Raw genomic sequence first — 11701 nt, 5'->3', positions numbered from 1 at the left:
CCGCTGGTTTGCCTCCTATCTCACTGGGAGAGAGCATGCCGTCGTTGATGACAATAGTAAGCTTTCCTCTCCGCGGCGTCTTAACATCGGCGTCCCGCAGGGCTCCGTCTTAGGTCCCTTGCTGTTCGCATTGTACATCAACGAAATCGGTTTCTGCCTTGATTCCGATGTTCCCCATCTCATCTATGCGGATGACTTGCAAATTTACATCAATGACATCTCGAGAAGCTCGATTCTTTATCAAAAAAGATGAGTGCTAATGCCGAGAGGATAATGGGCTGGGCTGAGCAAAACAGGCTAACACTCAAAACCAAAGCAATTGTCCTGAGCTCCCCTTACTACATAAATTTACTTCCCTTAACAGCTAACACTTTCATTAATATCAGGAGTGTCCAGGTCAGCTTTGAATCCTCTGTGCGTAATCTGGGATTGGTGCTTGACTCTACACTCACGTGGAGGGAGCACGTTACACAAGTCTGTAAGCGTGCTCACTCGCTAATGTACAGGCTCTACTTTTTCAGAAAGAGTACCAATCTCAGGTTGCGCAAGCATCTTGTGCAAGCGCTCCTATTGCCGATCATCGACTACTATTCTCTTGTATACTGTGACCTGACGCAGGAACTCGACTTAAGACTACTAGAGGCTCGTGAATACAGGAATTCGGTACATCTATGGTATAAGGAGAGATGAGCACATCTTCCCGTACAGGCGGGAGCTGCAGTGGCTAACCACTGCCGGACGCAGGAAGTACTTCACAGCTTGTTTCCTACGTACCACCATACGTACTGGCCTTTTTTGACTTCCGCGTCACACTCCGGCCTGTGAGGGGCGAGGTGACGAGGTGACACCTCTGGAAATTCCTGCTTTCGCGACGAAGACGCTGAGGATCTCGTTCCATATCAGCGCTTCATACTTATGGAATAAACTGCCATCACACATCAGAAACACTTCATCCACCGTCACTTTCAGAAAACTTGCTAAGGATCACTTTTTTCAACTCGAAAACACACTCGTACTCACTTCACTTCACGCACTCACCTACTTTCTCGCTCATTCCACCTTCACTATCGCCACACTCTCACACTATACATACTCTGAACATGCCTCAATCTATTGTTTTTTTCTTTTCTTACTTGTAATGCTGTAAATTTACAATCGTACAATATAATGTACCCAAAATAAAACTAATTAATCTAATCTAATCTCTCTCTCTCTCTCTCTCTCTCTCTCTCTCTCTCTCTCTCTCTCTCTCTCTCTCTCTCTCTCTCTCTCTCTCTCTCTCTCTCTCTCTCTCTCTCTCTCTCTCTCTCTCTCTCTCTCTCTCTCTCTCTCTCTCTCTCTCTCTCTCTCTCTCTCTCTCTCTCTCCCTTAAACACGCACTGACGTAGCCATGGTCGCCGGCACGAGCGTACTGATCATCACCAGACGCACCGTGTTGCCCAAATTCCTCTCTCCATCCCTCTACTCTTAATCTACTGTGTTGAAGCCCTCGAAACGCCGCAGTCGCTCGATTCTCCTGACTCCGGCAACGGCGCGTGTCTCGCGTCATGGGCGATCTCTCGCACTCGACTCTCCCGCACGTTGAGCTGCGAGAACTGATCATCTGTCGAATCATTTTCCCGAATTATCGCGCGAACATGCCTGTCCCGCAAAGGAAATTTTGCCGTGCAACAACGGCGTTCGACGCAATCGGGGTAGACCGTCTCAAGGCTGTATGAATGAGAGAGAGAGAGAGTGCATGTGATTAATTGCGCCGTTTATTTTTTCGAGTAAATGGCGAGAGAGGAGCAGTGGCTGCGACGGACAAATAGGACAACGCACGTCACCGACTTGCAAGTAAGAAACGCGGGGAGACGACGAGCAACGTTGGCGCAGTAGCAGCAACCATTTACCTCGACAGGGCGTTCAAGTCAGCCCCACGCACCGTAAAACAGCTGATGCAGGTGGTAGAACCCTTCGTGGGGTCTGCTTACGTGAGAGTCTGATGCAGCAGGACCATCGTAAAAGCAGCTCGCCCGCACGAAAGTCAGGAGCAAAAACTACAGCGTCTCGCGTTCGTAGTAACAGATGCCACCCGACTCAAGGGCCCTGACGACGGGACATTGGGAGTCGCTACAGGTTCCACGGCTAAGAGCAATCTTGGTTGTTTGCGGGTGAAAGGCTGTCTGTGTGCTACGAGAATTCGAATTTCGCGGCTATCTTCTCCGACAGTGTGTCCGCGGGGATATCAGTGCGCATATGCGACCGCGCGACGCGCCAACGGTGCGCGAACCGATAGTGTTGCGAGCGAGCGGAACGTCGGGCCGCGACGCACTGACCAATCAGCGCTCCCGTGACATGGCGGTTAGGGAGAGCAGAGTGGTGGCTGCCCTGACTGCTCCTTAACAGACGTGCTCCCGGTATCCGAGCTTCGCCCCGGTAATAATCTTCGGCCCAACCTCGCTCTGGAGGATTTCTTTGTAAGGTCAATGAGTCGTTTCTTTTTCTTTGGTCGAATACGTCTCGCGGGTGAACAGCAGCTTCACGTTTTGGTCTCGCGAACGGTTAGGGCTATCTTGCATGTGTACTGGTTACCTTCGGATCACTGTCTTTCTCTTTATCTTGTATTCCCGTCCTGAAGAAAGGGCTATCTCGTTTGTAGTGCGAAACACGGGTTATCTTATCGTGTGACAATAAATCGTAGAAACAAGAATTTAGTGTGAAACGTAGAAATAAGGATTTAGTGAAACCGTCGAATAATATTTGGCGCCGGCACCTGGACGCACGAGGCACAAGGTGGTCGGCCAATCTTAGAATAGGTCGTTCTGGCGTTTGCGGAATTCGCGTTTGACAAAAATGTGAGAGTGAGTGTGTAACGAAGCGTTTTATCGAGTGTGTTAACTTTGTTAACTTTTTTCCTCGAGCGTCGAGGCGCGTGCAAGTCACGCGGGGTATCTTTCATGTACGGATATCTGTTTGTTATGGTTGTCTATGTTTACGGGCTATCTTAATAATTTGTGCGGATCTGGGTTCAGAATTGTACAAGTTTAACTCAAATATAAAGTTCTGCCTGATTACCCACGTGTTTTGATTCTCCCTAACCACCCTCTCTCTTTACCAATCTCGGGGCTGCAGCTAGACGAGCAAAACACTCTGCAAAACCTCGCACCAGGAAATAAAGAGTCGCGAGACTCTGACGCTCGCGAAGAGCGTCTGGCGCCACCAAGTTATTTTCTAAGCCCCGGGCGAGGAATTGCATAGTAACTGGGTTGCACGAAAAAATCAAGTTACAAATTAAATCAAAAATAAATTTCATATTCATGTATCTTGCAACATAACTCGAAGAAACATATTTAAAAATCATAAGATACAAAAGGATGATGAAAGGTAAAATAAAGAAGTGATATATGCATTTATTTAGTTATTATTTATAGCTAGAAAGTATTGTATATCACAATAAATTTTATCTTGTGACTAGAAATAGTTAATACGCGTTTCAACTTTCTGTTCATCGATAAAAGAAATTTTCAACTTTTCACACTTTGGATCAATTTTCTCTTGAATTTTATTTATGTTTTATTATCAGAATGTTTTAATCGTGTTTTAATAAGAGGATTCTTTTGCAAAAATAAGTTGGCACATCGGAGGAAGGCAAGCGACTGCATACAACAAAACTAAAACCAAAGCTCCCAAACCCACCCTGCCAGTAGCGAGTTTTATAATAAAACACGTTGGCACATCGAAGGAAGGCGAGCGACTGCGTGCAACGAATCTTAAATCAAAGCTCCCAAACCCACCTATCCTGCTGGCAGCGAGTTTAATAATAAAACACGTTGGCACAACGAAGAAATGCGAGCGACTGCGAGCTACAAATCTTACAATAATTAAAGCTCCCATGGCAAAAAACAAATCTAAAACCAAGTGCTAAAACCCGCCTACCCTACTCGCGTTCAGTTTAATACGATAAAACCAATTTCTACATGTGCCGAGATTCTTTATAAAGCAGTAGGGGAAAGGGGGGCTAACTTGTACGCTTTTTTTTTGTCGCTTTATAGTTTAAAACTGTTACATGAAAATAAAAAATAAAATAATTTCGTTTTAAAAACTTGGTTTAAAGTAGTTATACACAAATTTTTAGTTCCCTAAACGGACACTATAAAAATCCGTGTACAGCTTTAACAAAGCATCAAATTTATAAAATTGCCCTAGGGGTGAGGCAATCCTATAGACACACTGGCATGGTCACACTTTTCCTGACGTATAAAAGTTACAGAAAGTGTTCGAAAATTTTTGATTCACTGGCTCTAAGCGCATAATCGTCGCTTACAGAAAAGTTCGACGGTCCAAATGTTGGTTTTGGTGAGATATGACATATATGTTACCGGCAGAGCATAGGTGCGCTTCACTAAAAACTTACAGATGTGTTATATATTGCCCCACGTTAATCCCTCTCTCCTCTATATCTTAAACAAAAATACGATGACACATCGGAGGATGGCAAGCAACAGCAAGAAACGGAACGTCATATTTTTTAGAACAAGACTACAATAAAGAATCTCGGCGCGTGGAGTAGATGGATTTTTTAACTTTCGTTTTAAAATTTTCACTCGCAGTCGCTGGCCACTCTCCGATGTGCCGACGTATTTTTTTAAAACTCGTACGTGGTGTAGGTAAATTTAAGCATTTCGGTTATAGATTTGCTTGCCTTCCTCCGATGTGCCGACATATTTCATTATTCAACTCACCGCGAGTAGGGATAGGCGAGATTTAGCACTTGGTTTTAGATTTGTTTCTTGCCGCGGGAGCTTTATTTGGTGTAAGATTTGTAGCTCACAGTCGCTTGCCTTCCTTCGATGTGCCAACGTGTTTTATTATAAAACTCGCTGCTGGCAGGGCAGGTGGGTTTGGGAGCTTTGGTTTTAGTTTTGTTGCACGCAGTCGCTCGCCTTCCTACGATGTGCCGACATATCTTTTTATGAAACTCACTCTGGGCAGGGTAGGTGGGTTTAGGAGCTTTAGTTTTAGATAAAAGTGTAGAAGAGGTTATGTTGTCTATTTTCATTGGAAAGTTCATTTTAGGAAATTCCTTTTATATTGTTATAATTCTTATTCCTGTACTTTGTAAATTATATCAATTAATAGTCGATACAATTTTTCCGAACAATTCCGTATCACGCGCAACGGCGAATGTTTATATGCTATAGTTTCGTACGCCGAATGTCAGTGCGGTCTGAAGTTAGTTATCGGGTGCGTTTCTGCACATCCGGTATCAAACGTTGTTCATGGCTGCTCTCTCGCTCAGTTCCACGTGTCGCCACCTATCGGAGAGTGGGGTACCTGCAAGGTCGCGCATTAAAGTTGCAGAAAATACGCGATATTACAATGTAAACGCAGCCTCACGTTTAGTCACTAAACTAGTAAAATTGTGCTACCAAAGACATCGCTTAGAGTTTGCATGACTTCACATTACGATTGGTCACCAAACTTGTTAATCGATCTTTCTCTCTCTTCTTTGCTTACTCCGTGAAGTCAACTGAATTACTGTTTAGTAGTTTAATGGGCATTATGATTGATATTTGATGTTTGATCAATAAATCGCTTGACAATAGTTAATATTTAGATTTCTGTGTTTGGCAGACTATTGATATAATTCATCTTTTAGTATAAGTAAAATGAGAAAAATAATGTAAATGTTTCTCTTTCACTAAAATTAATTTTATGCTTTCCTGTTAAATTAGCTTGTATTAAATTATCTTTTTAAAATGGTAAATAACTAATCTATTGTTATTAATAAAGGATTTAATTTTTTAATCTTATCTATTTTATTTAATTTATAAACTTTTTTAGGCACAAGAAGTTGAGGAAACAATGAAACGTATTCAATCTCATAAAGGTGTTGTAGGAACTATTGTTGTTAATACAGAAGGTAACCTAATATTTTTTTACAGTTTTATTATTAAAACATTTTTAAACGTTTTCAAAGAATTTTTTAACCATTCAGTTTTGAAATCCTAACGACAAAAATTTGCACTGAAACCTGCAGCCAGGCATTTATATTGTCTGCATATTGTCCCCAGATTTTTTCTACAGACTTTTCTTTATCGCCTCTATAGAACCATTCCTTTATGCTATCAGCTGGATGGTAGTGCCTATACAGCAATTTTTTTTTATTCTAATCTATTTAAAACTAGTGGTTTTTCAAACGATACCGAACAAACTGTACACATAAAAACTCTACAAGAACATGTTTTCCTACACAGAAAAATTCTACACTCATTTTACTACACTGCAAAACTCTGCACAATCACATAACCTAATGTCAGCTAATGTTTACAACAATAAGTTATACACTTGTGTAGATTATCACAGCTTAGTAAAATAATAAAAAATAAGTGTAGAGAATATCCGTGTAGAAAATATGTGTGTAGAATTTTTTTGTGTTGGAAAATACATTTGTGTAGGGTATGTATATTTATGTATAGTTTGTTTGGTGTCTTTCTTTGAATACGCTTAAGCAGACAATTACATTTTACAGAAGCGGTGAAAGAAAAGCTACAAATATTTTGCAAAAAGTAAATATATATACCAAGTTATGCTTTATATTTGCTCAAAAATAGGCCAGCAGTCCATTATCAGAAGAATATTAAACTTAAGGAGATCTTGGAGACAATGTGAACAATTAGTCAAGTAGTAGTTCATGTTGTTTGCTGATTATTTAAAATAATTGGTCTTATAAGTGCTACCATGTGGATAGTAGTGCATAAAACAGGGGATAATACCTTACAAACGTTATTTTGTTATTTTCTTTGTTTTAGTGAAAGTGTTAAAAGTTATTTAATTAATTTTCTTAGACATTACTCCCAATTTTCTGTACTAAGTGACTTTACAATGGCTACGATCTGCAAGGTAGAACTCATAAGGCCAGTTACTTAAAAAATTGAAGTATTCAAGAGTAAAAGAATTTTAATACTTTTAATAAGTCATAAAATTATGGGATAAAACATTGGAAATTAGTATATAAGAAACTAACATCACAAATCAAATCTAACAATTACATGAAAAAATACATAATTTAAATGCATCACTAAATTATGTCAATATTTTCCCCAAAGGCAGATGCTCTTCGATGGTACAAGGCATATCAGATCTTTAAAAACTTGCAAACCAGCCCTAATTTTATTATACTAACAAGATCAATGCGCGCTGTGCTTTATATTAAACATTTTTATAGGTTAGAAACAAACTATCATACGCGTCCCGCCATCTATCTCGTAATCTTATTGGCCAATCAAATCAGAGAACGAATAGAATGATGATTCCTCTCTTTTTGAAAATAAAATCTGAAAATAATACACAGTTTCTAGGTACAAGTACCATTGACAATGGGTTGACTCACTCATCTTTAAGTGGGTTATCAGGTTAAGCAACTTGGTAATATAAGCAATTTTATATTTTAATACAAACATTGGTACTGAAATCTTCCAAATTGTTTTGTTTATTATTTATCATCCACCAACCTTAAGAGCTTTTATTGATTACCATTGATGGTATAAGAAGCTGTCAATCTTTGTACTATTGATTGACCAGTGTTTACCGTTGAGTGTTGATGGTGCTGGTTCCTATAGACTCTACCAATTGAGATTGTATTACTACTATTGCTTCTGTTTTTAAGAAAAAACAATGACAATATAGTTAACCTGCAGTTATGTAATATAAATTATTAATGGTTCAATGACAAAATAAATTGAAAAACATTGTATTATAATATTTTTTATGTATTTATTATATCATTACATTGCATTGTATATATACTAAATTATAATGCCATTTTTATAGGTATTCCAATTAAATCAACCATGGATAATACAACAACTGTTCAGTATGCTGGCCTTATAAGTCAGTTGTCAGACAAGGCAAGGTCTGTCATCCGAGATTTAGATCCAACAAATGACTTAACATTCCTTCGTATTCGTAGCAAGAAGCATGAAATTATGGTTGCTCCTGATAAAGAATTCATCCTAATTGTTGTACAAAATCCAGTGGAGTAAATATAGTTAAAAGTATTTTATAAATGATTAATATATGAAAAAAATAAAAATAATTTGTAAAAAATAAAAGAAAAAAAAGAATTTTATAAAATATTATTATTATCTTTTGTGTATGTAATATGAAATAAATATTAATTAACAGAAAATGTAATAAACCAAATTGATATTTTTATTGTAAACTAAAATACAAATACATTTTTTAAATAAATACTTAAATCTTACATATGACCAAAAATAAATTTAGTCTTGATAATGAACATACATAAAATATTGCATGTTCCTTATTATCCACTAAAAATATTTTAATTCTAAAAGCATTTTAATTAATTATTGTTCTTATTATAATTATTATTTTTATAAAAGATGAATACATTTCAAAAATGTAATATCAAAGATAAATATATTTATATAAAGGGAATGTTATTAGATACATTAATATCGATTCAATATTTATTAGCATTCTACCATTAAAAAAATACAATAAACAATTTTTTTTTAAACAATTTCATGCATTAGGTATGCAATTTATATTCATCAATTATGCTTAAGATTGTAGGATGGATTGAATATTCAATATGGTTTTGACTAACACGTTGAGCTGGATGTGCAAGTAATCTCGCCATATAATTGTGCAACTTAGCGACATTTCTTGATAATTCCATAATATAAGAAACACTTTTTATATCCAATTTATTTAACTCAGAATAAATTTCTTCACACTTATTATCTAAACTTGGTATTTCATGAACATATAATATGTCCAAAAAGAAATTCGGATTACTAATTATTTCTTGCATAATTACATTGGTTGTATTAAATCTGGGAATAATATTAGATCTACAATACAATAAAATTATTCGTACAACATTATCTTCTAAAACAGATTTTTCATGGATCACTTTCTGATAAATTAAATTGAAAATTTGTTGTAAATCAAAATAGCTTTTATTATTATCTGGTATACATTCTTCAATGGATTCTAATTTATTTAACAAAAGTTTAAGATTGCCTGTAAAACCACAAAGCCATTCGGCTTTATTTGAATCTATATAGACCAATGCAAATTCATGTTTTTGGTTCAGCATTAATTTATTATGCAAAAAAATTTCTACAGCTCTTTTTAAAATGTAAAGAATCTTATATTTTTGACCTGTGCTCAATTTGAATTCGGGGCTTGAAAATTCTCTTACTGTATCAATTACAAAAACAATTTTTTCAGGAACATTAAGGCTAATTTTTTTTTTGTATGATTTTTGTTCCATTAATTGCAATTTTAAACCAGAACTTGATGCTCCAGTAAATATATGATTGTTCTTATTGTCAAAATTCATCTTATCAATTTTTAATAAATGACCAATTACTATTTGTAACTTTTAAATAGTTCTATTTTTTTTATATCTTATTAATCTTGCTTAAGTGATCAACTGTAAACATAAATCAGTAAAAAAAATATATTACACATATTTTTATTTTAAAACTTTTGTCATTGTACTATATTAGTGACAAAAATAACATTAACCATTAGAACTAAATATAAATCAAAATACTCTAAATAATGTAATCTATCGCTCAGTACACAATATCTTAATAAGTCATCGACTTCAAGCGATATATGAATATGCTGTGTATTTAACAGGGGCCGTATCCTCTAGCTTATATGTGGAATATAACTTTGTGGTTATGGAAGACATGACTTGTCGGTGTGGATCTTTGTCGATCACATGTTTTGTGGTGGACGATAGAAGGGTGTGTTCCAGAGGGAACGCCAGCAGCGGTACAGCAGTCCGGTCCGCGTTCGAAATTCCGGTGCTGTGCTGTTACTGTGAAATCGTTCCGCGTCAGCTGATTCTGTTTATACTGTTTGCAGTTGTAACCTCTTGAACATTACAAAGTTCTTATTATAAGTTCAGTTATTATAGTATGTAATACATTGAAAGAGTTGTACAATTTTAATCACGAAATGGAAGATCTAATCTTGCTAGATAACTTTTTATCGTCTTCTAGTAGTGAAAACAGTGATGATGAAAATGACGCGATCATGTTTTTCATTCCGCGTCGTGAACGTCGAAGAATTCCTCGAATCAATAATTACATAGAAACTGTAATTGCAAGATACAATAATAATGATTTTAAAGAAAATTTTCATTACACGAAGAATAATGTTTTCGTGCGTTTCAGGGTCATAAAAAGTAATTTTCTCTGTATAATTTGCCATACTAATTTGGTAATAACTTTTACAGCACCATGAAAAAAAGATACCATGCAAACAGCTGACGCGGAACGATTTCACAGTAACAGTACAGCAGCGGAATTTCGAACGCGGACCGGACTGCTGTACCGCTGCTGGCGTTCCCTCTGGAACACACCCAGACGGAACGCGACCCGTGACAGTCATGACTGTCACATCGCACGCCAATTATGAAAATGGACTCGACTACAGGCGGAAAAGAATTTACATTTCATAATTACATTTTTAAAACGTTTCATCGTCAATTTTATTAAAAGGAAATAAAATAATTCAATTATTCTAATTATGAATAGTTATGTTATTAAATAAAAAGAAATATGGATACCTTAGCTCATAATAGTATTTGTAAATTTATTGTATTCCCAGCCGCAATGAAAAAAGTTTATTATAAAGTTTAAGAGCTTTAACAACCTTATACATTATTATTAAATTACATTAATATTGATATATTTATTATATAGACTTGACAAAGTATAGGAAATAAGTTTAAAGCGAATTGCTCAACAATTTATATTGTTATTTACAAAAGTTTGATTCCTTTATAATTTGAATTAAAAATAAATGATAATTTTTGTATAAAATATCATGAAACACGTGTTATTATTTATTATGAAAACCTTTTTTATTTAAATTTCTATAATAGCATATTACGCATCTACGGAGGTAAAAACAAGTACTATCCTTGATGACAGTAAAATCAAAATAAATATATCAATATTAATGTAATTTAATAATAATGTATAAAGTTGTTAAAGCTCTTAAACTTTATAATAAACTTTTTTCATTGCGGCTGTGAATACAATAAATTTACAAATACTATTATGAGCTAAGGTATCCATATTTCTTTTTATTTAATAACATAACTATTCATAATTACATTTTTAAAACGTTTCATCGTCAATTTTATTAAAAGGAAATAAAATAATTCAATTATTCTTTCTTTCCCGCCTGTAGTCGAGTCCATTTTCATAATTAGCGCGCGATGTGACAGTCATGACTGTCACGGGTCGCGTTCCGTCTATCGTCCACCACAAAACATGTGATCGACAAAGATCCACACCGACAAGTCATGTCTTCCATAACTACAAAGTTATATTCCACATATAAGCTAGAGGATACGGCCCCGGGCAGAGATTAGAGGAGAGATTGCCGATGCCGTGTTAAAAATGCGTGGCGAATTCGATCATGACGCCACTTGCGGCCTGCGATCGAACTATACGCATCTAGAAAAGGAGCGTAGGGGAAGTATACGCATCCAGCGGCAGTGGAGGAGAAGGGAGAGGCGCTATATATTCTTAGGTCCACCGCGCCTGACGCGGCGGAGGAAAAGTGACAAACGGCGACTGTCGAATTTGCGCATCTACACCTCGCGGTAGTTTCAACCAACGCCAAATAACTAATCGGGCATATTATTGGACTAAAAACA

General features: G+C 36.4%; 3 protein-coding genes across 5 annotated transcripts; 2 read left to right on the top strand and 1 right to left on the bottom strand.

The window, feature by feature from the left end:
• The first annotated feature begins 5415 nt into the window (after nt 1-5415).
• robl (roadblock) lies at nt 5416-8981 on the top strand. 2 transcript variants are annotated; one of them, XM_008204276.4, is made up of 4 exons: nt 5437-5646; nt 5718-5744; nt 5827-5905; nt 7816-8981. In XM_008204276.4, the coding sequence occupies exons 2-4, from the start codon at nt 5742-5744 to the stop codon at nt 8025-8027; spliced, it is 294 nt and encodes a 97-aa protein (XP_008202498.1). In that variant the 5' UTR covers nt 5437-5646; nt 5718-5741; the 3' UTR covers nt 8028-8981. The 2 variants fall into 2 exon arrangements, with proteins under 2 accessions (NP_001177691.1, XP_008202498.1); NM_001190762.1 differs by having other exon boundaries at nt 5416-5744; nt 7816-8187.
• Nucleotides 8456-10105, bottom strand: LOC103315443 (BRISC and BRCA1-A complex member 1). 2 transcript variants are annotated; one of them, XM_031928858.2, is made up of 2 exons: nt 9973-10105; nt 8456-9903 (listed from the first exon to the last, which is right to left on the bottom strand). In XM_031928858.2, exon 2 carries the CDS (start codon nt 9356-9358, stop codon nt 8540-8542), a length of 819 nt encoding a protein of 272 aa, XP_031784718.1. In that variant the 5' UTR covers nt 9359-9903; nt 9973-10105; the 3' UTR covers nt 8456-8539. The 2 variants fall into 2 exon arrangements, with proteins under 2 accessions (XP_031784718.1, XP_008202499.1); XM_008204277.4 differs by lacking the exon at nt 9973-10105 and having other exon boundaries at nt 8456-9451; nt 9547-9752.
• LOC116417173 lies at nt 9865-10866 on the top strand. The gene is made up of 2 exons (XM_031928859.2): nt 9865-10194; nt 10268-10866. The coding sequence occupies exons 1-2, from the start codon at nt 9988-9990 to the stop codon at nt 10490-10492; spliced, it is 432 nt and encodes a 143-aa protein (XP_031784719.1). The 5' UTR covers nt 9865-9987; the 3' UTR covers nt 10493-10866.
• The last annotated feature ends 835 nt before the right edge of the window (nt 10867-11701 follow it).

Source organism: Nasonia vitripennis, chromosome 4, assembly GCF_009193385.2.
Source record: "Nasonia vitripennis strain AsymCx chromosome 4, Nvit_psr_1.1, whole genome shotgun sequence".
NCBI lineage: Eukaryota > Metazoa > Arthropoda > Insecta > Hymenoptera > Pteromalidae > Nasonia > Nasonia vitripennis.
This window is presented reverse-complemented; position numbering and strand designations above follow the sequence as displayed.